At 44.0% G+C, this 26,312-nt stretch overlaps 1 protein-coding gene across 13 annotated transcripts; it reads left to right on the plus strand.

The window, feature by feature from the left end:
- The first annotated feature begins 263 nt into the window (after nt 1-263).
- LOC123724522 (ubiquitin-conjugating enzyme E2 Q2) lies at nt 264-20,539 on the plus strand. Of its 13 annotated transcripts, none has more exons than XM_082957447.1 (15): nt 264-473; nt 1,161-1,265; nt 5,105-5,227; nt 5,629-5,685; nt 8,961-9,047; nt 11,649-11,720; nt 11,846-11,993; nt 12,027-12,362; nt 12,487-12,547; nt 12,658-12,748; nt 12,858-12,916; nt 14,305-14,353; nt 14,528-14,623; nt 14,726-14,792; nt 14,932-20,539. In XM_082957447.1, the coding sequence occupies exons 1-15, from the start codon at nt 315-317 to the stop codon at nt 14,961-14,963; spliced, it is 1,542 nt and encodes a 513-aa protein (XP_082813573.1). In that variant the 5' UTR covers nt 264-314; the 3' UTR covers nt 14,964-20,539. The 13 variants fall into 13 exon arrangements, 12 of the variants coding, with proteins under 12 accessions (XP_082813573.1, XP_082813569.1, XP_082813571.1 ...); XM_082957448.1 differs by adding an exon at nt 907-1,016 and having other exon boundaries at nt 293-473; nt 11,846-12,362; XM_082957443.1 differs by having other exon boundaries at nt 11,846-12,362.
- Nucleotides 20,540-26,312: the final 5,773 nt, after the last annotated feature.

The following is a 26,312-nucleotide window of genomic DNA, read 5'->3' on the forward strand; positions in this document are numbered from 1 at the left end:
CTGTGAGCCTCATGCTTTTCAGGATGGTGCTGAGATCCCATCTCAATAAGTGCCCTGCACTGGCTCAGCATTGAACAAAAAAAAAACATTTTACATTTTTATTTTATTTTTTCCTTACAGAATTTGATCTCAATCAATATTAACCATACCTCTATCTATCTTCACCCGTTACACATTCAGAAACATTGAACCACACTGTATTTTGTTGTTGCTCTCACGCTAACGTGCGAGATCCAGCCCCCGACTACGCGGTCGCAATATGCCCCAACTTCCCCCCCTCCCCCGCGGACTGCCTGGTTTGAGATGAGTGGAAGATGTCGGTTTCGGGTCTGAAGGCCGAATTGAAGTTTTTGGAGTCAATTTTTGACCCAAATCACGAACGTTTCAGAATTATCGATTGGAAGCCCGATGAGCTTAGTTGTCAGTTTAATGTAACCGGTGAAAAACTGTTGATAATACATTGTAACATCACGGTAAGAAAGGAAACTAGCTAGCTAACGTAGCTAGTTAGCTAGTACAGGCACAGGGCGAGCGATAAACATGACGAATTTGGGATTTCTCAAGCCGAACACTGCGAAAACACAAATCAGCTAAGCTAGCTTTGTTTTTGGAGATCATTTAGCTAGCCACATAATATATAAATGTGTTGAGACTTTTCACTTAGTTTATACTCTTAATAAAAAGGGGCCATATGTCCAGGTATAGTTAGCTATGCTAGCTAACTCGTTAGAAAACAAGAAATAAGATCATATTTGTAAACGATACCGTTGGTTGTTATAAGCTAATGTTAGCTAGGAGGCTAATGCGTCTAAATAAAACAACTCAGAATGTCTTTTGCCACAAGGCCAATCTATTAAAATGTATCTATTTGTACCTTATTTTACTTATACAATTACTTGTCAAAAGGTAACGTGACCTGCGAACACGATTGCTGACTAATGGAGATAAAGAATAGTCCTGCGTATTAGCTAGCTAACTAAAAACCAGGACATAACGTTACAAGTCAGCGCTACTAGGTAGGTAGTGCGTGTTGCATATTTATCGATGCTTCTACATGTAAAATATCATTCCTTTATCCTGAAGTAGCTACAGTTCAGTCTTGTTCCATTAGAGCTTTAACAAGTAATGATGTTATCAATTGATCATCCCTCCCCTTCCAGGAGTCATACCCCTCTACACCTCCAATCTGGTTTGTTGACTCTGATGACCCAAGTCTGACAGAGGTGTTGGAGCGCCTGGAAGATGTCAGAAAAGGAACATCTTTGGTAAGACACTTTACCTGTGTGTGTGTAGACTGTGGTGTTTTCTTCCTTCATCTTCAACACTATGCTGTAGGATGGAGCTACTGCCTCTCATAGAAGGCATAGGCCCTAATATCACCTACAAAATTAGTTGATTGTAAAAAAAAAAATATATATATATATGTAAAAGGGTCCATCACACTATATATGCCTTTTACCCAAAGTGTGCCTTTTAACCCATACATTTTTACAGATGGGTGACCCCCAACTGGAATTGAACCCACAACCCTTGCAATTGTCAGTGACATTTCTTTTAAAAATTGTACCTTTATTTAACTAGGCAATTAATTTAAGAACAAATTCTTATTTAATACACCCCGGCCAAACCCTAAGCCGGACGACGCTGAGCTGCCCTATGGGACTCCCAATGACGTCCTGTTGTGATACAGCCTGGAATCGAACCAGTGTCTGTAGTGACGCCTCTAGCACTGAAATGCAGTGCCTTAGATTGCTACGCCACTCTGGAGCCATGCTCTACTGACTGAAGGCGTCCGCGTGCTTCTCATCCTAGAAACAGTTTGGAACAGTTTGCGTATGTATTACGACATTTTGTGATGTTTTTGTTAGTCTTGGTATTTGTCAAAGGGTTTTTGTTTTGTCTGTTCGTGCAAAACATTTCTCGAGGCAAGCTGAAGTCTACACCCCTTCGTCAGTGATTCGTCAACAGTAGGGATTCAGTGATTTGTTGGGATTCAGTGATTCGTCAACAGTAGGGATTCTTCAATGAAGTGTGTGTCACTCAAAGAGCAAATCGTTTTCATGTATATTTTTTCATTTGAAATTCAACCTTCATTTTTATTTAGCTAGTCAAGTCAGTTAAGAACTAATTCTTATTTACTATGATCGCCTACCTCGGGCCAAACCCTAACACGGACGACGCTGGGCCAATTGTGCTCCCCCCTATGGGACTCCCAATCACGTCCGGTTGTGATACAACCTGGAATCGAACCAGGGTCTGTAGTGACGCTACTACCACTGAGACGCCCCTCGGGAGCCCCTATACAGAAATACTGAACCAAACATCTTAGTTAGATGTAGGAAAAAGGAAACTGCACACTGCTCTTGATAGTATCACTGATATTTAATAAGCTTACGTATCGGTCGATACGTTAAAGCTCATTAAAGATCAGTGATACTATCAAGAGCAGTGTGCGGTTTCCTTTTTCCTTCATCCTGTTTCAACTGTTGCCATGTGTAACAGTGTAGGTTCTGTCCCTCTCTTCGCCCCAACCTGGGCTCTAACCAGGGACCCTCTGCACACATCAACAACTGACACCCCACGAAGCATCGTTACCCATCGCGCCACAAAAGCCGCGGCCCTTGCAACGCAAGGGGAAACCCTACTTCAAGTCTCAGAGCGAGTGACGTCACTGATTGAAATGCTATTAGCGCGCACCACCGCTAACTAACTAGCCATTTCACATCGGTTACACATGCACATCTGAGCAATTTTATTGCAGGTGCGAGTGCCTTTACATTTTTTTATCTTAGTTAGATGTCAAATTCCACGACTTACATCTCTGCAAAAACATCAAAATTAATGACACATTTCTTCAATTATCTGACTGTTTTGAGAAGGTGGATACTGGCTACGGCATCTCAAGATGGACAAACCGTACTATCGCTGCATTTTTCCCCTTGTTTTTCAAGTGAAGGTATTTAAGGGAGTATGCGAGCACACTCGTTCGGTCCTCAGCTAGGCGCCAGCTGAACCAAAGCTTGAGCCACATAGAACACTGACTGTAAGTCGCTCTGGCTCTTATGAAAATCTTAGTACCTCCCTCATAATTGGTTGATAAGTTACTGTAAAGCAGGGGTAGGCAACTAGGTCGGGGGCCGGAACATAAATATAATAATTTGTATACTGCAAATTGACCACAACTAAGCCCAAAAAGAGATTGTATTTTCAAATAAAAAGATTCCATACCTTGATTACATTAAGACACGATCACACACGGTGAGCATTTAAAGTATTGGGACAGTGACAATTTTTTTGTTGGTGGCACTGTAGTCCAGCACTTTGGATTTTAAATGATACAATGACTATGAGGTTAAAGTGCAGACTTTCAGCTTTAATTTGAGGGTATTTTCATCCATATCGTTTGAACCGTTTAGAAATTAAAGCACTTTTTGTTCATAGTCCCCCTCCCCCATTTTAGGGTACCAAAAGTATTGGGACAAATTTTATTGTGTATTAAAGTAGTGAAAAGTTTAGTATTTGGTCCCATATTCCTAACACACAATGATTACATCAAGCTTGTTACTCTACACACTGGTTGGATGCAGTTAGTTGTTTGTTTTGGTTGTTTCAGATCATTTTTTACCCAATATAAATTAATGCTAAATAATGTATTATGTCATTTTGGAGTCTCCTTTTATTCTAAATAACAATAGAACATGTTTCTAAACACTTCTACATAAATGTGGATGCTACCATGATTACGGATATTCCTGAACGAATCGTGGATAATGACGAGTGAGAAAGTTAGACGCACAAATATCATACCATCAAGACATGCTAACCTCTCACCATTACAATAACAGGGGAGGTTAGCATTTTATATCATAACCCCAAGACATGCTAACCTCTCACCATTACAATAACAGGGGAGGTTAGCATTTTATATCATAACCCCAAGACATGCTAACCTCTCACCATTACAATAACAGGGGAGGTTAGCATTTTATATCATAACCCCAAGACATGCTAACCTCTCACCATTACAATAACAGGGGAGGTTAGCATTTTATATCATAACCCCAAGACATGCTAACCTCTCACCATTACAATAACAGGGGAGGTTAGCATTTTATATCATAACCCCAAGACATGCTAACCTCTCACCATTACAATAACAGGGGAGGTTAGCATTTTATATCATAACCCCAAGACATGCTAACCTCTCACCATTACAATAACAGGGGAGGTTAGCATTTTATATCATAACCCCAAGACATGCTAACCTCTCACCATTACAATAACAGGGGAGGTTAGCATTTTATATCATACCTCCAAGACATGCTAACCTCTCACCATTACAATAACAGGGGAGGTTAGCATTTTATATCATAACCCCAAGACATGCTAACCTCTCACCATTACAATAACAGGGGAGGTTAGCATTTTATATCATAACCCCAAGACATGCTAACCTCTCACCATTACAATAACAGGGGAGGTTAGCATTTTTATCATAACCCCAAGACATGCTAACCTCTCGCCATTACATTAGTATTGGAGGTTAGTGTTTTGGGCCTCTTAGATATTTATGCCTCTGTAACTTTCTCACTCACAATTATTCACGATTCAATCCGGATTATCCGTAATCATTGTAGCAAGGTATGATATTTGTGCGTCTAACTTTCTCACTCATCATTATCCACGATTCGTTCAGGAATATCCGTAATCATGGTAGCACCCACATTAATGTAGAAGTGTTTAGAAACATTATATTCTTATTTACAGTAAAAGTGACTCCAAAATTACACAATACACGGTTCACCCGATATGGATGAAAATACCCTCAAATTAAAGCTGACTGATTGCACTTTAACCTCCATAGTCATTGTATCATTTCAAATCCAAAATGCTGGAGTATAGAGCCAAAACAACAAAAACATGTACTGTCCCAATGCTTTTCTCTTTTCTTTGTTATTCCTGGGAATACTTGGTCAACAGATTTCCTACATGAAACTCATTTTTGACTGAATTCCTTGTGTGTTTTTTTTTTTGTGTCACGCTGCTCCAAAGAGAGACTGTTGAATGACAGTTGACCTGTTTTTTTTTTGGTTTGTTTCCCCAGCTCCTGCAGCAGCTGAAGCGTCTCATCTGTGACCTATGTCGACTGTACAACCTGCCCCAGCACCCAGATGTTGAGATGCTAGATCAGCCCCTCCCTGCTGGGCCCATCAACCCAGAGCGCAAGGTAGGGCTCATTCTAGAATGAAATTCTATTTCTTTGGTAGGCCTGACAACCCCATTATAAATAGAATCTAGACGGGGACCGTCGAATCACGTTTTTAGGCTGACCCCCCCCCCCCCCCCCCACACACACACACACACACACACACACACACACACACACACACACACACACACAGTTTGAAGTCAGCAAATATTCAGTTGGTTTGAGTCACATTATAAGTGGAAATAATGTTAGCCTCAAATGATTTATCAGACTAATCTAAATATTGTGACTCAAGGATGGGGACAGCCCTATCGCAAGGCAATAATCGCATTCCATACCAAAATTGATAGTCAGAAGGCATGCCTCGTCTTTAAACTCACAATCCATTTTTTGTCTTTCCTTTTCCTCTCTCTTTATAGCATGGACCAGCGGATGAAGTGACATCCGAGGAGGAGGAGGAGGAAGAAATGGGCGAGGTGTGTGTGTGTGTGTGTGTGTGTGTGTGTGTGTGTGTGTGTGTGTGTGTGTGTGTGTGTGTGTGTGTGTGTGTGTGTGTGTGTGTGTGTGTGTGTGTGTGTGTGTGTGTGTGTGTGTGTGTGTACCGGTTTTTGTGTGTGTGCATGTTTACCTACCTGTGTACAACGAACATTACATATAGAGATAATATCCACATTCATCTTAAACTTATTGTGCGTGTGCTGTATATAACTTATATTGTGTGTATGTATATGTAACCGATGTGAAATGGCTAAGTAGTTAGCGGTGGTGCGCGCTAATAGCGTTTCAATCGGTGACGTCACTCGCTCTGAGACTTGAAGTAGGGTTTCCCCTTGCGTTGCAAGGGCCGCGGCTTTTGTGGCGCGATGGGTAACGATGCTTCGTGGGGTGTCAGTTGTTGATGTGTGCAAGTGTCCCTGGTTCGAGCCCAGGTTGGGGCGAAGAGAGGGACGGAACCTACACTGTTACATATACTATATAAAACCTCTCTTGTGTGCAGGCCTTGAATTTAAGGGCGTCATCCCTGGGATGATGGGGAAAATATGTCTGGCACGGTTCAAAACAGACTCGGGGACAGTTCTGGGACGGTTCAAAACAGACTCGGGGACAGTTCTGGGACGATAGATCCTAAAGTCATACAACCACTCAACATAATTACAATGTTAAACAGTAATGAGGCGGATGCAATTGATCTGAACGTTTAGTTTAAAATGTTGATAAACATATTCACACGGCAGTAGGCTACGTGCAGATGTTCCAAAATGCAATTTGCGGTAACGCACCGTTCTAAAACGCCACTGCACATCCAAGCGGTTTCATGTGACTGAAAGGAAAGTTTGAAATTTAAAATGAGGGGAGATCTAAAGATGCAACAACTGGCATGGATTGCTAATATGACTAGGATTATCGTCAACTAGCATGGGTTGCTAATATGACTAGGATTGTCGTCAATGACTTGGATTATCGTCAACTAGCATGGGATGCTAATATGACTAGGATTATCGTCAACTAGCATGGGTCGCTAATATGACTAGGATTATCGTCAACTAGCATGGGTCGCTAATATGACTAGGATTAGCGTCAACTAGCATGGGTCGCTAATATCACTCGGATTAGCATCAACTAGCATGGGTCGCTAATATGACTCAGATTAGCGTCAACTAGCATGGGTTGCTAATATGACTCGGATTAGCGTCAACTAGCATGGGTTGCTAATATGACTAAGATTGTGTCTTTGGCTGCTGGACAATGAAAGAAAGTTGATTTTAAAAACCAATAGAATATGAGAGAAAAGCTGTTTTCAATGTTTCTAAAATAATTCCCTCAACGTTTCTATGGTCCTATTTTGGTTAGACTACCTTAAAACGAGGTAAGACATGCCCCATAAAATGACATAAAACCTCCAGGTTTTAAACAATTACGTTTATGGTTAAATAGTTACAAAATACTGACTGCCTCCGCTCAGATTTCAAGGTGTGTGAGGTGTGCGTTGCGCAACAGGGACTTTCCGCTCTTGTGACCATTCGATCTGAACAAACCGTGCCTTGAGTGGCCTATGTCCAAAGTATCAAGCCTATAGACGTTAATGTTAATTATCCTACAATATATTTGTCAAACATGACTGGCGTTTTATTTATGTAATTAAAAGTATCGTTATAGATTGGCTACACTTTGACATATAGGCTAATTATTTATACTGAACAAAAATATAAACGCAACATGTAACAATTTCAAATCTTTTACTGAGTTACAGTTCATATAAGGAATTTAAATAAATTCATTAGGCCCTAATCTATTGATTTCACATAACTGGGAATACAGATATGCATCTGTTGGTCACATACCTTTAATAAAAAGTTGGGGCTTGGATCAGAAAACCAGTCAGTATCTGGTGTGATCACCATTTGCCTCATGCACATTTCCATCGCATAGAGTTGATCAGGCTGTTGATTGTGGCCTGTGTATGCAGGCCATGGAACAAGTTGGACATTTTCAGCTTCCAGGAATTGTTTACAGATTCTTGTGATATGGGGCCGTGCATTATCATGCTGAAACATGAGGTGATGGCAGCGGATGAAAGGCACGACAATGAGACTCAGGATCTCGTCACGGTATCTCTGTGCATTCACATTGCCATCGATAAAATGCAATTGTGTTCGTTGTCTGTAGCTTATGCCTGCCCAAACCATAACCCCACCGCCACCACTGGGGCACTCTGTTCACAATGTTGGAGTCAGCAAACCGCTCACCCACATGACTCCCTACACGCTGTCTGCCATCTGCCGGGTACAGTAGAAACCGGGATTCATCCGTGAAGAGCACACTTCTCCAGCGTGCCAGTGGCCATCAAAGGTGAGCATTTGCCCACTGAAGTCGGTTACGACGCCAAACTACCGTAGGGTCAAGACCCTGGTGAGGACGACGAGTATGCAGATGAGCTTCCCTGAGACGCTTTCTGACAGTTTGTTCAAAACTTCTTTGGTTGTCCAAACCCACAGTTTCATCAGCTGTCCATGTGGCTGGTCTCAGACGATCCTGCAGGTGAAGAAACCAGGATGTGGAGGTCCTGAGCTGTCGTGGTTACACGTGGTCTTCCGGTTCGGTTGGATGTACTGCCGAATTCTCAAACTGCTTATGGTAGAGAAATGAACAGCTCTGGTGGACATTGGTGCAGTCAGCATTCCAATTGCACGTTCCCTCCAAACTTGAGACATCTGTGGTGTTGTGTGACAAAACTGCACATTTTAGAGTGGCCCCAGCACAAGGTGCACTTGTGTAATGATCATGCTGTTTAATCAGCTTCTTGATATGCCACACCTGTCAGGTAGATGGATTATCTTGGCAAAGGAGAAATGTTCACTAACAGGGATGTAAACGCATTTTTGCACAATATCTGAAAGAAATACGTCTTTTTGTGCGTATGGATTTTGTTGGGGATCTTTTATTTCAGCTCATGAAAAATGGGACCAACATTTTACATGTTGAGTTTGTTTTTGTGCAAAATAGATTTCATATTATTCCAATGTTGCCTTTTTAGAGGCACATCTTTGTCTATTTGAATGTTCTAGAGTAGACCCATGTTGGCATATCAAAACATAACAAATATCTTTCTTAATTTGGGCCGGTTTATCTTCAGGTTGGGACGGTTGAAATGGCGCTATGGTAGGATTCTTGGATGGTGATGAAGAAAGTTAGCCTGGAGCCTTGTGTGTAATAGCATAACTCCAAATGTGATAACAGGGTTTGTGTTCAGCAGGACATTGAAGACCTGGACCACTATGAGATGAAAGAGGAGGAGCCTGTACATGGGAAGAAGTCAGAGGACGACGGGATTGAGAAGGTGATTACTGTGATACACGCCTCTTTCTCTCTCTCTCCCTCGCTCGCTCTCTGTCGGTCTCTCTCTCTCCCTCGCTCGCTCTCTGTCGGTCTCTCTCTCTCCCTCGCTCGCTCGCTCTCTGTCGGTCTCTCTCTCTCCCTCGCTCGCTCGCTCTCTGTCGGTCTCTCCCTCGCTCGCTCTCTGTCGGTCTCTCCCTCGCTCGCTCTCTGTCGGTCTCTCTCTCCCTCGCTCTCTTGTCGGTCTCGCTCTCTCCCTCGCTCTCTGTCGGTCTCGCTCTCTGTCGGTCTCGCTCTCTCCCTCGCTCTCTGTCGGTCTCTCTCTCTCCCTCGCTCTCTGTCGGTCTCTCTCTCTCCCTCGCTCTCTGTCGGTCTCTCTCTCTCCCTCGCTCTCTGTCGGTCTCTCTCTCTCCCTCGCTCTCTGTCGGTCTCTCCCTCGCTCTCTGTCGGTCTCTCCCTCGCTCTCTGTCGGTCTCTCCCTCGCTCTCTGTCGGTCTCTCTCTCGCTCTCTGTCGGTCTCTCTCTCTCCCTCGCTCTCTGTCGGTCTCTCTCTCCCTCTCGCTCTAAGTGGGTCTCTCTCTCCCTCGCTCTCTGTCGGTCTCTCTCTCTCCCTCGCTCTCTGTCGGTCTCTCTCTCTCCCTCGCTCTCTGTCGGTCTCTCTCTCCCTCGCTCGCTCTCTCCCTCGCTCGCTCTCTCCCTCTCTCGGTCGCTCTCTCTCTCTGTCTCTCGCTCGCTCGCTCTCTCCCTCCCTCTTTCGCTCTCTGTCTCTCTCTCCCTCCCTCGCTCGCTCTCTGTCGGTCTCGCTCGCTCGCTCTCTGTCGGTCTTTCTCTCCCTCGCTCTCTGTCGGTCTCTCGCTCTCTGTCGGTCGCTCTCTCTCTCTCCCTCGCTCTCTGTCGGTCTCTCTGTATGTATCTACACTGAGCAAAAATATAAACCCGACATGCAACAATTTCAAAGATTTTATTGAGTTACAGTTCATATAAGGAAATCAGTCAAATAAAATAAATAAATTAGGCCCTAATCTATGGATTTCACATGACTGGGAATACAAATATGCATCTGTTGGTCAAAGATACCTTTAAAAAAAACAGGGACGTGATCAGAAAACCAGTCAGTATCTGGTGTGACCACCATTTGCCTCATGCAGTGCGACACATCTTCTTCACATAGAGTTGATCAGGCTGTTGATTGTGGCCTGTGGAATGTTGTCCCCCACTCCTCTTCAATGGCTGAGCGAAGTTGCTGGATATTGGCGGGAACTGGAACACGCTGTCGTACACGTTGATCCAGAGCATCCCAAACATGCTCAATGGGTGACATGTCTGGTGAGGATGCAGGCCATGGAAGAGCTGGGACATTTTCAGCTTCCAGGAATTGTGTACAGATCCTTGCGACATGGGGCCGTGCATTATCATGCTGAAACATGATGGCAGCGAATGAATGGAACGAAAATGGGCCTAAGGATTTCGTCATGGTATCTCGGGCATTCAAATTGCCATTGATAAAATGCAATTGTGTTCATTGTCCGTAGATTATGCTTGCCCATACCATAACCCCACCACCACCATGGGGCAATCTGTTCACAACGTAGACATCAGCAAACCGCTCGCCCACATGACTCCCTACACGCTGTCTGCCATCTGCCGGGTACAGTAGAAACCGGGATTCATCCGTGGAGAGCACACTAGTGGCCATCGAAGGTGAGCATTTGCCCACTGAAGTCTGTAACAGCGACAAACTGCAGTCAGGTCAAGACCCTGGTCAGGATGATGAGCACGCAGATGAGCTTCCCTGAGACGGTTTCTGACAGTTTGTGCAGAAAGGTTTCCACTAGTTACCACAACCACAGTCAAAATTGGCTATAAAGTAAAAAAATATATGAAAATAAGGTTAGGTTTAGGATTTGATCCTGAGTCGCTTTACCACAGATATATCCTCCAATCACAAAGGTTATGTAAATATTGGAACTTTTCTTTCTCCACAGATCGTGTTGGTGTCTGGTTACTAAGCAACCATTTTTTAGTTTTTCCAGACAAAACAACTGTCAACAGTTGGTAGTACGCCTCCACATTTTCACCCCTAAAATATGGCAATTCCAACCACAAAACATCTTAAGGCTCAAAATACAACACCTTGCCTACCTAACAGCTAAATGTTTTTTGTTTTTGACTTTGTTAAAAAATCGTATTCTACTTTCGAAGCTCCTCCGCATGTTGTCATGGGAAAAATATGAATGTTATTTCCAACAACCAATGAGCAGCTCCTCTGGAAATCATATTGAATGCTGAGATTGCTGAAAGACAATTCTCTTTGGCAATATGACCCAAGAAGTAAAATATTAGACTGGTTACCCAGACTGTCTTTCCCTTGCATGTTTTTTGAAAATTGCTTCTTGTAATTGTGAAAGTAAGCGTTACGTTGTACTGCCTACACTTTGCTGTATTTTACAACTTTTTACTATTGTTTTGCTGTCTTTAATTGAGCTATTTGTCAACATTTTGTTTTTATCTTTCTAACTTTTTATTATTTTAAATGAAGCACTTCCTACTGCATTTTGTACAAAATGTGCTGTATAAGTAAAGTTGAATGTGATTTGATTTGAAGGAGAACCTGGCCATCCTAGAGAAGATCCGTAAGAACCAGAGGCAGGACCACTTGAACGTAAGTGCTCATTCGGTAAGGCGCCTTCCTTATTTTTCATTGGGGGGGGGGAAATGGGAACATTTCCACCGTTTTTTTATAGTCTCTTGTCTTGCTCTAAGGTACCCTGGTTCTGATCCGTGTTGTGATGCCTGTTTCAGGGTGCCGTTTCTGGTTCAGTTCAGGCGTCTGATCGTCTCATGAAGGAACTCAGGGAGATCTACAGATCACAGAGTTACAAGACAGGTGAGAGATCGACAGGTGAGAGATCGACAGGTGAGAGATCGACAGGTCAGAGTTACAAGACAGGTGAGAGATCGACCGGTCAGAGTTACAAGACAGGTGAGAGATCGACAGGTGAGAGATCGACAGGTCAGAGTTACAAGACAGGTGAGAGTTACAAGACAGGTCAGAGATCGACAGGTCAGAGATCGACAGGTGAGAGATCGACAGGTCAGAGTTACAGGACAGGTGAGAGATCGACAGGTGAGAGATCGACAGGTGAGAGATCGACAGGTCAGAGTTACAAGACTGGTGAGAGATCGACAGGTCAGAGTTACAAGACAGGTGAGAGATCGACAGGTGAGAGATCGACAGGTGAGAGATCGACAGGTCAGAGTTACAAGACAGGTGAGAGATCGACAGGTGAGAGATCGACAGGTCAGAGTTACAAGACAGGTGAGTGTTGGCCTGGCTCAGCACCCCATTGGCCCTAACCCTTTTCAGTGATTGTAGATCTGATGATGATAACATGTTGATTTAACAGTGATGTTCACCTGTATATCTTGTTATTCATTTCCAGGTATTTATTCAGTGGAGCTAGTCAATGACAGCCTTTATGAATGGCACGTCAAAATAAGAACGTAAGTATTTAAATCCAGGTATTATTTCATAGAGCTGTGGTAGCTTCCTTTGTTTCCTAGCTGTCTAAGTCTGGATAATATAGTGTAATCATTCTGTCGGTATTTTACAGGGTAGACCCAGATAGTCCGTTACATAGTGATTTACAGGTTCTGAAGGAGAAGGAAAGGGTGGACTACATTCTGCTCAGTTTCTCATATAAAGTGAGTTTTATTCATTGATTTAGATTTTTTTAAATAAATGAATTGGTTTTTATGAGGTGGGAAAGAGGTTTTGCTATGATAAAGATGTTTTCTTGTTTGACTCATGCAGGATAACTTTCCTTTTGATCCACCGTTCGTACGGGTCGTCTCTCCTGTGCTGTCCGGAGGGTGAGTGCTGCTCAGTGAAGTCTGGATGGACTTACGCTTCTGTTTTTACCCTAGAGTAGTCTGTCTGTCCTTCTCATCATGTCCCTGAACGTGATCTAGAGTAGTCTGTCTGTCCTTCTCATCATGTCCCTGAACGTGATCTAGAGCAGTCTGTCTGTCCTTCTCATCATGTCCCTGAACGTGATCTAGAGTAGTCTGTCTGTCCTTCTCATCATGTCCCTGAACGTGATCTAGAGCAGTCTGTCTGTCCTTCTCATCATGTCCCCGAACGTAATCTAGAGCAGTCTGTCTGTCCTTCTCATCATGTCCCCGAACGTGATCTAGAGCAGTCTGTCTGTCCTTCTCATCATGTCCCTGAACGTGATCTAGAGCAGTCTGTCTGTCCTTCTCATCATGTCCCTGAACGTGATCTAGAGCAGTCTGTCTGTCCTTCTCATCATGTCCCTGAACGTGATCTAGAGCAGTCTGTCTGTCCTTCTCATCATGTCCCTGAACGTGATCTAGAGCAGTCTGTCTGTCCTTCTCATCATGTCCCTGAACGTGATCTAGAGCAGTCTGTCTGTCCTTCTCATCATGTCCCTGAACGTGATCTAGAGTAGTCTGTCTGTCCTTCTCATCATGTCCCTGAACGTGATCTAGAGCAGTCTGTCTGTCCTTCTCATCATGTCCCTGAACGTGATCTAGAGCAGTCTGTCTGTCCTTCTCATCATGTCCCTGAACGTGATCTAGAGCAGTCTGTCTGTCCTTCTCATCATGTCCCTGAACGTGACCTAGAGTAGTCTGTCTGTCCTTCTCATCATGTCCCTGAACGTGATCTAGAGCAGTCTGTCTGTCCTTCTCATCATGTCCCTGAACGTGATCTAGAGCAGTCTGTCTGTCCTTCTCATCATGTCCCTGAACGTGATCTAGAGTAGTCTGTCTGTCCTTCTCATCATGTCCCTGAACGTGATCTAGAGCAGTCTGTCTGTCCTTCTCATCATGTCCCTGAACGTGATCTAGAGCAGTCTGTCTGTCCTTCTCATCATGTCCCTGAACGTGATCTAGAGCAGTCTGTCTGTCCTTCTCATCATGTCCCTGAACGTGATCTAGAGCAGTCTGTCTGTCCTTCTCATCATGTCCCTGAACGTGATCTAGAGCAGTCTGTCTGTCCTTCTCATCATGTCCCTGAACGTGATCTAGAGCAGTCTGTCTGTCCTTCTCATCATGTCCCTGAACGTGATCTAGAGCAGTCTGTCTGTCCTTCTCATCATGTCCCTGAACGTGATCTAGAGCAGTCTGTCTGTCCTTCTCATCATACATTAGCTTCTGCTAAATGACTAAAATTAGATGGGCCAAATTATTTTCTGGTTTGTTAACCAGTCTTGGTACTTCTCTGTCCTGTATTTCAGGTACGTTCTTGGCGGAGGGGCTTTATGTATGGAGCTTCTCACAAAACAGGTCTGGATTTGAATACTATTCACACAATGTTTATCCCTCTTTGCTCAATTGTCTTTAAAAAAAAATGTATATATTTTTTTAGTCTGTTCTCCTCCTCATCTCCTCTCCTTCATTGCCAACTGATCTGACGAGGTTTTCAGACAGCCCAATTAGTATTTCCTTGTGTTGTTCCAGGGCTGGAGCAGTGCCTATTCCATTGAGTCCGTCATCATGCAGATCAATGCGACCTTAGTCAAAGGAAAAGCCAGGGTGCAGTTCGGAGCCAATAAGGTAAAACAACTGTAACCGTTGGGAAACATTTAGATATTTTGTCACACCATGTGAGGTTGTTGAAGATGAATCTAATTTGTATTTTCAATAATGTTCTTCTAGAATCAGTACAGTCTTGCCAGGGCTCAACAGTCATACAAATCCCTGGTGCAGATTCACGAAAAGAATGGTAAGTTATCCTCGTTGAACTATCGATCCATATAAACATGAATGAAACCTTGAATGATTTTCTATAGATGACGATGATGATTATACAAATCCGTGGTTGTTATGGCAACCTTGTGTGTTATTTTTTTCTTCTTCTTCAGGCTGGTACACACCTCCTAAAGAAGACGGTTAAAGAGGTCACTCCTCATTCTCCCTGGGAACATAATGTATTTTGGGTCAAAAACAATATATTTTAATTTCTTTTGAAACTATTTTCTCCCTTCTGACTTATTGGGAGTTATATCATCTTTCTTGTGGAAACCAACTGGCAAATTCTTCCGTCTGGCCTGTTGTCAGCTCAGTAGACCAGTATCTCCTCTCTGCCTGGCCCAACAACGGGCTAGACTGTCTCTACTCCCTCCTCCCTCCTGTATCACCCCACTGCCCCCTTAACACTTCACCTGAGGAGAATGTCTGTTATAACTGAGGGGCTCGTTGGTCCTCCTGCATCACTCCACTGCTCCCTTAACACTTCACCTCAGGAGAATGTCTGTTATAACTGAGGGGCTCGTTGGTCCTCCTGCATCACTCCACTGCTCCCTTCACCTGAGCAGAACGTCTGTTATAACTGAGGGGCTCGTTGGTCCTCCTGCATCACTCCACTGCCCCCTTCACCTGAGGAGAATGTCTGTTATAACTGAGGGGCTCGGCGGTCCTCCTGCATCACTCCACTGCCCCCTTCACCTGAGCAGAACGTCTGTTATAACTGAGGGGCTCGTTGGTCCTCCTGCATCACTCCACTGCCCCCTTAACACTTCACCTGAGCAGAACGTCTGTTATAACTGAGGGGCTCGGCGGTCCTCCTGCATCTTTTATACATGCACATCATCTTTTCACATTTTGTTTTCCCTTCTCTCTCTCTCTCAATGTGGAGAACAGCTTTTTGTTCTTCCATACATGCGCTGGTTTTGACGACGTGGGCTCGACTACCGGGTCATCTTGATCAGTTCCTCCTCGGTGAGAGAACCTACCTACTGTACAGCAGACAGGTCTGACTAGAGCCGGTTTGTTCGTATCCACAACCACCACCACCTGTTTTTAGTGTGAAGCTGTACGCTCTTACAGCCAGCCACAGCATTGGCAGTGGGATTTGAACTGAAACCTCTCTGTGGTGACAGTTGGATTTTTAAAGCGACAGATGGAGGATCACTTAAGATGTTTCAGTGATGTCATCTTTAGTGACGCTGCTTCTTTTTCTCCTCTGACTTTGTGTAATATTTACTGGTACAAAATGCAGACGTTGTTTAAAAGAAATAGTATATGCTTAAATGTATTGTTATTCTGCTTGCTGGCTTCTTTTCTTTTTTCCTTTTTTAAATGTCCCAGCAGTAACATCATGTGCCAGATTGGTGACAAAATGGTTGGTGACTAGGATGCAGGAAGGGGTCTCCCAAATGACACCCTACTACCTAGATAGTGCACTCTTTTTCACCTTTTTTTTCCTGATAAACGGGTTGGTCCAAAAAATACTGCACGACGTAGGAAATTAGTTGCCATTTTGGGATGAAATCTACCACTGCGTATTATCACCCTTCTGTCCTGTAGGATGCGACTGTTGATCCTCAGTTACATCACACCTGAACATGTTTTTTTTAGACTGGTTAACTGAGCTAGCTCCACCAAGCGCCTGTCATGTCATGACCACTGTTGTGTTCTATTTAAGGGGATCACGTAGAGGATGGCCTGGTTTCAGATCTCCTGGGGTTGGTCTGTACCCAGATGTTCATACCGTTTCTGTACCGTACCGAGATATGCGGTATTACCGAATGTGCACAGAAGTTGGCTCTATTTTTATGCACGAAACAATTTAGGTAACGGGGGGCTCTTGATCCAGGAAGGGATTGAACCAAGAAGCTTGGTCTTAACATCTAGACACTTAGCTAGCATGTTAACAAACCACGTACATAGCTGGAGCCCTGAGCTGGATATCATTGATTTAACACATCTTAGATTTCTTATAATTATACTTCATTTAAAGTTATAGGCAGTGGCATAGCACTCATTCCCATAACCCCCCCCCCCCCCAAAAAAAAACCCTCAATTCTAAATCATACCGTCCATATTTCAAAATACCCCGGTATAAATTGTATATATCGCCCAAGCCTATTTATTGTCTTCTAATGACCATAGGACTGGGCAAGGCGGCACACATCGACCTGGGACCAACCAGGCTGGAGCATAGCATGCAAGGCTACCACGGCACAACACAGTTACCGTAGCCAGCTACATTACCAGCTACTTACCATAGTCGGTTACATTACCAATTAGTTACATTACCAGTTAGTTACCATAGGCAGCTTCATTACCTGTTAGTTACCATAGGCAGCTTCATTACCAGTTAGTTACCATAGGCAGCTTCATTACCAGTTAGTTACCATAGGCAGCTTCATTACCAGCTAGTTACCATAGGCAGCTTCATTACCAGCTAGTTACCATAGGCAGCTTCATTACCAGCTAGTTACCATAGGCAGTTACATTACCAGCTAGTTACCATAGTTGCATTACCAGCTAGTTACCGTAGTTGCATTACCAGCTAGTTACCATAACTAAATCACCAGTTAGTTACCTTAGTTGGCTTTAACTGGAGACTGAAGGGTTGTGAGTCTTAAATAGTTGTATGTTTTCAATAGATCATATTTTGTGTTATTAAAGGACAAAGTGTTTTCATTGAGCTATTATACTAGTATACCAGTAGTGAGTTTTATTGGGTGATATATTCTATAGCTACCTAAATTGAAACGCAGTTAACTATACTGAACAAAAATATAAATGTAACACTTTAAATGATTTTACTGAGTTACAGTTCATATAAGGAAATCAGTCAATTGAAATACTTTAATTAGTCCCTAATCTATGGATTTCACATGACTTGGCATGGGCCAGCCATGGAAAGGGCCTGGGAGGGCATAGGCCCACCCACTTGGGAACCAGGCCCACCCCCAGCCAATCAGAATTAGTTTTTCCCCTAAAGGGGTTTTATTACAGACAGAAATACTCCTCAGTTTCATCAGCTGTCCGGGTGACTGGTCTCAGACGATCCCGCAGGTGAAGAAGTCAGATGTAGAGGGGGGCTGGCGTGGTTACACGTGGTCTGCGGTTGTGAGGCTGGTTGGACGTACTGCCAAATTCTCTAACACGAAGTTGGAGGTCGGCTTATGGTAAAAAAATGAACATTCAATTCTCTGCCAAAAGCTCAGCTGGACAATCCTTGCTGTCAGCATGCCAATTGCACACTCCCTCAACTTGAGACATCTGTGGCATTGTGTTGTGAATAAACTGCACATTTTAGTGGCCTTTTATTGTCCCTCGTACAAGGTGCAGCTGCGTAATGATCATGCCATGTAATCAACTTCTTCATGTGCCACACCTGTCTGGTGGATGAGTTATTTTGGCAAAGGAGAAATGCTCACTAACAAGGATGTAAACAATTTTCTGAACAAAATATGAGAGAAATAAGCTTTTTGTGCGTATGGAAAATTTAGTGGATCTTTAATTTCAGCTCTCCCGACCTGGTAAAATAATGTCTTATGTACGTCCTAAATTGCACCCTATCGCTCCTGATATAGCTATGGTCTAAATTAGTGCACTATATAGGGAATAGGGTTCTATAGGGCCCTGGTCCTAAAGTAGTGCACTATATAGGGAATAGGGTTCCATTTGGGATGCTAACCTAGAATACCAAACCTGGTTGACCATTTGTCTATACATACTGAATAGAGTAGTTCTGCGTTTTTCCACCTTGTATACCAAGAATATGTTTGGCTAAATATCTATTTTTGAGGTGTACTAATAAGGATTACTGTATGATGGAAGTATAAATTGCTCTCTGAAATGTGGAAGTTTTGTAACGCTGTTATTTACCCTGTTTTGTTTAGCGTTTTCAACATGCAATGTCACACATGTGCAGTGCTACTATAATATGTCTCCCAATTGGCACCCTAGTCCCTATATAGTGCACTACTTTTGTCCAAGGCTCATAGTCCACTATATAGGGAATAGGGTGCCATCTGAAACACTGCTAGGGTCTTATCTGCATGTCCACCTCCATGCTTTTGGCTTGTATCAGAAACATGGGTATCTGCTGGTCTTTGATGTCTTTAGCCCCGAAATACATATATCTAGGCTAGGCTACTATGGGTTTTTATTTCTGAGTGCGAGAGGAGGAGTCTTTAAATATATCTTGTCTGTAATGGTAAGTATATTTTTTGCACAAAATGGCAAGGATGTGCCTCAGAAGTCAATACACCTAAACTTAACAAATCAAGTGTTTTTTTTTTTTTTAGGACCACACCTTTTCTGAATCAGAGGAAAATCTGTCTTTCTAGATGTAATTATTATGTCCCTTTTTTTTTAATTGTTCAATTGATACCAGTCTGAATCATCCAGGCTCCCACTTATGGAGAAAGGTGGAGAATGGTGGAGAATGGCGACGCAGCCACGGGTTGTTTTGAATGTCTAGGGGTCGACGGGGAAGAAGGGGATGTTTAGTAGTACATCTACTTGGCCTCAGTATGACCAAGATTACGTCCCAAATGGTACCCTTTTATTCCCTAAATAGTGCACTACTTTTGACCAGGACCTATAGGGCTGTGGTCTAAAGGTAGTGCCCCTTACATAGGGAATCCGGTACCGTTTGGAATGTAGTCAAAGCCGTGGTCCGTTACTTCTGCACAGAATTGATGTCTAGTGTAGGCTTATGGTGTGATTCCCCTTTTCTTTTTTAAGAGTAACTTAGTTCAGCTCAGAACTTTTCTCTCACGTTTATGTAACTGCTTCCCACTTGATACCCAGGCCCTGTCCCAAAAAAACAAGCCCTAGCCCTCCCTGCACCTACCGGTGGGATCCGAGGCTGTATGTAATCAAGTGTCTCAGAGTGTGAGTCTTGATCAAGGATGATTTCTCTTCACAGATAATTATGAATATGACATTTTTTTACATTTTAGTCATTTAGCAGACACTCTTATCCAGAGCGACTTACAGTAGTGAATGCATACATTTCATACATTTTTGTATTATTTTCTTTTCCCCCCCGTACTGGTCCCCCATGGGAATCGAACCCACAACCCTAGCGTTGCAAACACCATGCTCTACCAACTGAGCCACACGGGACCACAATAAATAAAAATAAATAAAATAAAAATGACGACACGGACAAGGAGGGATCAGATCCTTGATCAGATCCTAGATCAGATCCCCATACTCTGAGACGCTTGATACTTACGGACTCTGATACACAAATTTGATAAGTTTAAGCAATATGCTCTGATAGGGGCTAAGTGAATATATCGCCACATTTATTACACGTGTCCAATCTTCTCAGATCTCCACAAGTGTCTGGGGGAGGGGGTAGGTAAAGAGGGGCTAGGGGTTGATTCTGGACATGGCCCAAATCTCTGGACAGAGGTGGAGGGCGGGGTATAGGAGCTCATTCACTTTGGGTAGAGTCAGTTCAGTCATTCATTCTGTGATTTTTAAATAGGTTTGCACGTTTCTCTGTAACTGGACAGTGTTTTTGATAAAAGGTTAATCTGTCTTCTCTATCTAGACTAATTGTAGAATCATTTTCTGGTCGTCAACAAATGGTTGGACAGATTGTCAAGTTTTGCACCGTTGGCATGCTTTGTTTTTTTGGTTTTCAAGGGACATTTTGACCATGTACAGTAATTTGTAAACTTGCATCAAGTTTATGAATAAAGAATTTTAAGATTATTTGTTCGGTGATTTATTACTTCATTTGTCACTTGGCAACCGAAGGCTTCAGTCAGGGTTGGAGATTGGGGCTTGAAGTCGTCATGACAATTTTGTTTGCGGGGGTTTGCTTATAGTATTCCTTCACAGCCAAATGTTTTACAGCTTGTGCTCAAGCAGCAGCTCACAATAATACAGTGTGTATTTTGTAAATTAGGGCTATAGATTAACACACAGATGCCATTTGGGATAGATGTAAATGTTTCCCCAATCTTCTCTGATAGGGTGAAAACTAAATTGTTCACCCGCTTGGGTCCCCAGGACCAGAAACACTGAGATGGATTTAACATCCAGACACGGCAATGAATGCTGGGTAAGAGCGACGACAATGAGTGCACCTATTAAGGAAAGTAAATGGTTAAAATCGAAAAGGAACAAGGGATAGCTTGCTAGTTGTCAATTAATTGGTTCTGAGTGTCTATAGTACTCAGACATATGGGACTGTCAGTCTTCTATCATACCAACTCATTGTCATGCCAAACTGATCTTAGAATATTGCAAAAGCACAAATTGATCTGTGACCAGGCTATTGTGGGAGAATCTCGGTGGATAAAAGGCCATTTTACTAGGCAGCAAGTATAATCCAAATATGACAGTAAGAGGGACGGCCTGTATGATGCATAAAAACACTTTACTAAACTCTATACGAAAGTAGGAGCCGATAATTTGCTTTGGTTGCAAATGTATTATTATTTTTTGTGTCATAATAAATGCTGCCTTTTGTAATTTATGCTACTAGATTTAACAACATATGATCAATCAGTTGGTTGTGTGATGCCTCATTGTTGGGTTTCTGCCATATTCCTTCTCATTCTAGCCTCATTATTGATGGCCGGGTAATGACAATGTCTATTTTATTTAGTATGTAGCTAGTATAATTGAGTTTTGCATAAAAAAAAAAAAAGTGCTTTGTTTAATTTGTAAGTGATAATGTCACCCAAAATGTATTGCTCTGCAGGGATAAATCCATTCTGGATTAGAATGACCGATACTCACATTCCGATGCAACCCCAGAACTGTCAGGTCAGTGAATATGAACTGGTCCCTTGCGGCAAAAAGAACCCATCTCTAAGTGTCTCTGTACGCATCTGCTTTCTGGGGCCTGTGATACAGAATCTGTTACCTTTTATTGTTGGTACTTAACTTTTTAATTCGTTTTCACTTTGAACTTTTAAGTATAGCCTTATTCTTTAGAGTAAAGGTTTCAGCCAATTCTGATTTGGTTGATTTCGATGGTCCATTGAACCTTACAGTACTTTAACAGTCCACAACACTTGTGTGAGGATCGCCTGTCTATGCCGTCGCTATGATTACCGGACTGTCTGCCTCTGCTTTTGTATCCTGATCAAAAGGTACGTTTACAGATATGTAATTTCTTCTATTTTATGTTTTTGTTGATGTTTCATTTAACATGTTATAGTTGATCTAGCCTGGTCCAGATCAATTAGCTTCTGTGGTCATTACCATAGGAATTGGCAAGACAGCAGAAACAATTCTGGAACCAGGCTAGAATTGATCCAACTTGAATATTGTCCAATGGGCAATGCGGTGTCTGGTTGAATATTATCTTCCCAGCAGGGTTGGAGTCAATTCCATTTAAAGTTCAGTCAATTAAGAAAGTACACTGAAATTCCAATTCTCCACAATGCTTTTCGATGAGGAATATTTGGAATTGATTTTCTGAATTTACTGGAATTGAATTGACCCCAACCACTTTGGATTTAAGTATAACTGATGCCTTTAGTGAGAGATCTAATGCTTCTCGGGTGGTTTTTGTTACGGACTACGAGGTGAGTTTGTAACGATGACGCTATGAGTCGAGAAACAGGTGCAGGTGAAATGTTTAATAAAACAACGAACTTGAAACAAGACAACGTAACAGTGGCGAGAGCATGAAAACAGGAAACAATACAGACTGAGGGAAGGACATATAAAGGGGAGGTAATGGAGTCCAGGTATGAATCATGATGATCTGCAGGTGAGAGTAATGAAGGATGCCAGGTGTGTGTAATGATGAATCTCAGGACCGGTGGGTAGTATTCCGGCGACGTCGTACGCCAGAGGGGAGGCGCAGGAGTAGATGTGACAGTACTCACGCCCGCCCCCCCTCCTCCCGGACGCGCGGCTCCCCTGAGGACAAGGAGCGGGTCGGTCCGGGGCGGCGAAGGTGGAAATCGCAGATGATGTTGGAATCCAGAATGTCCTCCACCGGAACCCAACACCGCTCCTCTGGGCCGTACCCCTCCCAGTCCACCAGGTACTGGAGCCAACCCCCACGACGCAGGGAGTCCAGTAGAGATCTGACAGCCGGACTCCCCTTGACGTACAGGGGAGGTAGTGGGGTGTCGTGGGGGACGGCATCAGCTAGGGGACCAGGAACCACCGGTCTGAGAAGGGAGACATGAAACAAGGTTAAGATACGATAGTGACTGGGTAGTTGTAGCCTATACGTCACCTCATTGACCCCCCGAGGAACCTTGAACGGTCCCACAAACCGGGGGCTCAGTTTCTTGCAGGACAGGCGGAGTAGGAGGTTGCTGGTAGAGAGCCAGACGCGATCCCCAGGATGCAACACAGGGGTCTCACTGCGGTGGCGGTCTGCCTGTTCCTTTTTGACGATGGACGGTGCGCTGGAGTCGCACATGCGCGTCACTCCACACTTCTTCTGCGCGCAGGAACCACTCATCAACCGCAGGAGCGTCGGTCTGGCCCGGAGTCCACGGGGCCAGGGCTGGCTTGAAAACCCAGAACACACTGGAAGAGGGTCAATCCAGTAGAAGAGTGACGCAGCAAGTTCTGGGCATACTTTGCCCATGATAGGAATCGTGCCCACTCACCCTGCAGGTCCTGACAGTGACTCCTCAGGAACCTCCCCTGCTCCTGGTTCATCCTCTCCACCTGCCCGTTGGGCTGAGGCCGGTACCCGGAAGAGAGGCTGAGCTTCTCCATTAAGTCCCTCCATAGTCATGTGAATTGTGGGCCACGGTCGGGGGATGCATGTTGATCAGTCTCACGTCGCTGTGGAGGAATTTTGGTCCATTCTTCCATGCAGTACTGTTGTAACTCGGCGACATTTGTGGGTTTTCAAACATCAACTGCTCATTTCAAGTCCTGCCACAAATTCTCAATTGGGGTCAAATCAAAATCCTGTGTAGACCTTACCATGAAATGCTTACTTACAATCCCTTAACAATGCAGTTTTAAGAAAATAGAGTTAAGAAAATATATACTAAATTAACTAAAGTAAAAAATAATAACAAGGCTATATACAGGGGCTACCGGTACAGAGTCAATGTATGGGGATACAGGTTAGTCGAGGTAATTTGTGTATGTCGGTAGGGGTAATGTGACTATGCATAGATAATAAACAGCGACTAGCAGCAGTATAAAATTGTAAATAGTCCGGGTGGCCATTTGATGAATTGTTCAGCAGTGTTATGGCTTTGGGGTAGACGCTGTTAAGGAGCCTTTTGGACCTAGACTTGGCTTTCCAGTACCGCTTGCCGTAGGGTAGGAGAGAGAACAGTCTATGACTTGGGCGATTGGAGTCGTTGACAATTTTTTTAGCCTTCCTCTGACACCACCTAGTATATAGTTTTTACTTTTACTACTGCATGACCTTTATTTAACTTGGCAAGTCAGTTAAGAACAAATTCTTATTTACAATGACGGCCTACCCCTGCCAAACCTAGGCCAATTGTGCGCCGCCCTATGGGACTCCCAATCACGGCCGAATGTGATTCAGCCTGGATTCGAACCAGGGATTGTAGAGATGCCTCTTGCACTGAGATGCAGTGCCGTAGTCCGCTGCGCCACTTGGGAGCCCATATAGGTCCTTGATGGCAGGATGCTTGGCCCCAGTGATGTACTGCGCCATAAGCACTACCCTCTATAGCACCTTGTGGTCGGATGCCGAGCAGTTGCCATAACAGGCGGTGATGCAACCAGTCAGGATGCTCTCGATGGTGAAGCTGTAGAACCTTTTGAGGATCTGGGGACCCATGCCATATCTTTTCAGTCTCCTGAGGGGGAAACGATGATGTCGTGCCCTCTTCACGACTGTCTCGGTGTGTTTGGACCATGATAGTTTGTTGGTGATGTGGACGCCAAGGAACTTAACTCTCGACCCGCTCCGCTACAGCCCCATCGATGTTAATGGGGGCCTGTTCGGCCCTCCTTTTCCTGTAGTCCACGATCAGCTCTTTTGTCTTGCTCACATTGAGGGAGAGGTTGTGGTCCTGGCACCACACTGCCAGGTCTCTGACCTCCTCCCTATAGGCTGTCTCGTCGTTGTCGGTAATCAGGACTACCACTGTTGTCGTAAGCAAACTTAATGATAGTGTTGGAGTCGTGCTTGGCCATGCAGTCGTGGGTGAACAGGGAGTACAGGAGGGGACTAAGCACACACCCCTGAGGGGCCCCAATGTTGAGGATCAGCGTGGCAGATGTGTTGTTGCCTACTCTTACCACCTGGGCGCGGCCCATCAGGAAGTCCAGGATCCAGTTGCAGAGGGAGGTGATTAGTTCCAGGGTCCTTAGCTTAGAGATGAGCTTTTTGGGTACTATGGTGTTGAACGCTGAGCTGTAGTCAATGAACAGCATTCTCACATAGGTGTTCCTTTGTCCAGGTAGGAAAGGGCCGTGTGGAGTGCGATTGAGCAGCCTTTCAAAGCCCTTCATGGCTACCGACGTGAGCGCTACGTGGTGGTTGCCATTTAGGCAGGTTACCTTCGCTTTCTTGGGCACAAGGACTATGGTGTTCTGCTTGAAACATGTAGGTATTACAGACTCGGTCAGGAAGAGGTTGAAAATATCAGTGAAGGCACTTGCCATTTGGTCTGCGCATGCTCTGAGTACCCGTCCTGGTAATCGGTCTGAATGTTGACCTGTATAAAGGTCTTGCTCACATTGGCTACGGAGAGCTTGATCACACAGTTGTCCCTAACCGCTGGTGCTCTCATGCATGCTTCAGTGTTGGTTGCCTCAAAGCGAGCCTAAAAGGCATTTTGCTCATCTGGTAGGCTTGCGTCACTGGGCAGCTCGCAGCTGAGTTTCCCTTTGTAGTCCGTAATAGTTTGCAAGACCTGCCACATCCGACGAGCGTCAGAGCCGGTGTAGTAGGATTCAATCTTAGTCCTATATTGATGATTTGCCTGTTTGATGGTTCATCTGAGGGCATTGCAAGATTTCTTATAAGCTTCCGGATTAGTGTCCCACTCCTTGAAAGCGGCAGCTCTAGCCTTTAGCTCGGTGCGCATGTTGCCTGTTATCCATGGCTTCTGGTTGGATATGTACGCACGGTCACTGTGGGGATGACATCGTCGATGCACTTATTGATGAAGCCGCGGACTGAGGTGGTGAACTCCTCAATGCCATTGGATGAATCCCAGAACATATTCCAGTCTGTGCTAGCAAAACAGTCCTGTAGCGTAGTATCCGCGTCATCTGACCACTTCCGTATTGAGCGAGTCACTGGTACTTCCTGCTTTAGTTTTTGCTTGTAAGCAGGAATCAGGAGGATAGAATTATGGTCAGATTTGCCAAATGGAGGGCAGGGGAGAGCTTTGTATGGTCTCTGTGTGTGGAGTAAAGGTGGTCTAGAGTTTTTTTCCCCTCTGGTTGCACATGTGACATGCTGGTAGAAATGAGGTAAAATGGATTTAAGTTTTCCTGCATTAAAGTCCCGGCCGCTAGGAGCTCCGCTTCTGGATAAGCATTTTCTTGTTTGCTTATG

This window comes from Salmo salar, chromosome 10 (genome assembly GCF_965601325.2).
Source record: "Salmo salar chromosome 10, fSalSal1, whole genome shotgun sequence".
NCBI lineage: Eukaryota > Metazoa > Chordata > Actinopteri > Salmoniformes > Salmonidae > Salmo > Salmo salar.

Bases quoted from the DNA above. Each gene is read 5' to 3' on its own strand.
- LOC123724522 (XM_082957443.1), top strand. From the start codon at position 315: ATGTCGGTTTCGGGTCTGAAGGCCGAATTGAAGTTTTTGGAGTCAATT. The intron at 474-1,160 runs GTAAGAAAGGAA...CTCCCCTTCCAG, and splicing joins TAATACATTGTAACATCACG to GAGTCATACCCCTCTACACC. The intron at 12,749-12,857 runs GTGAGTTTTATT...TGACTCATGCAG, and splicing joins TGCTCAGTTTCTCATATAAA to GATAACTTTCCTTTTGATCC.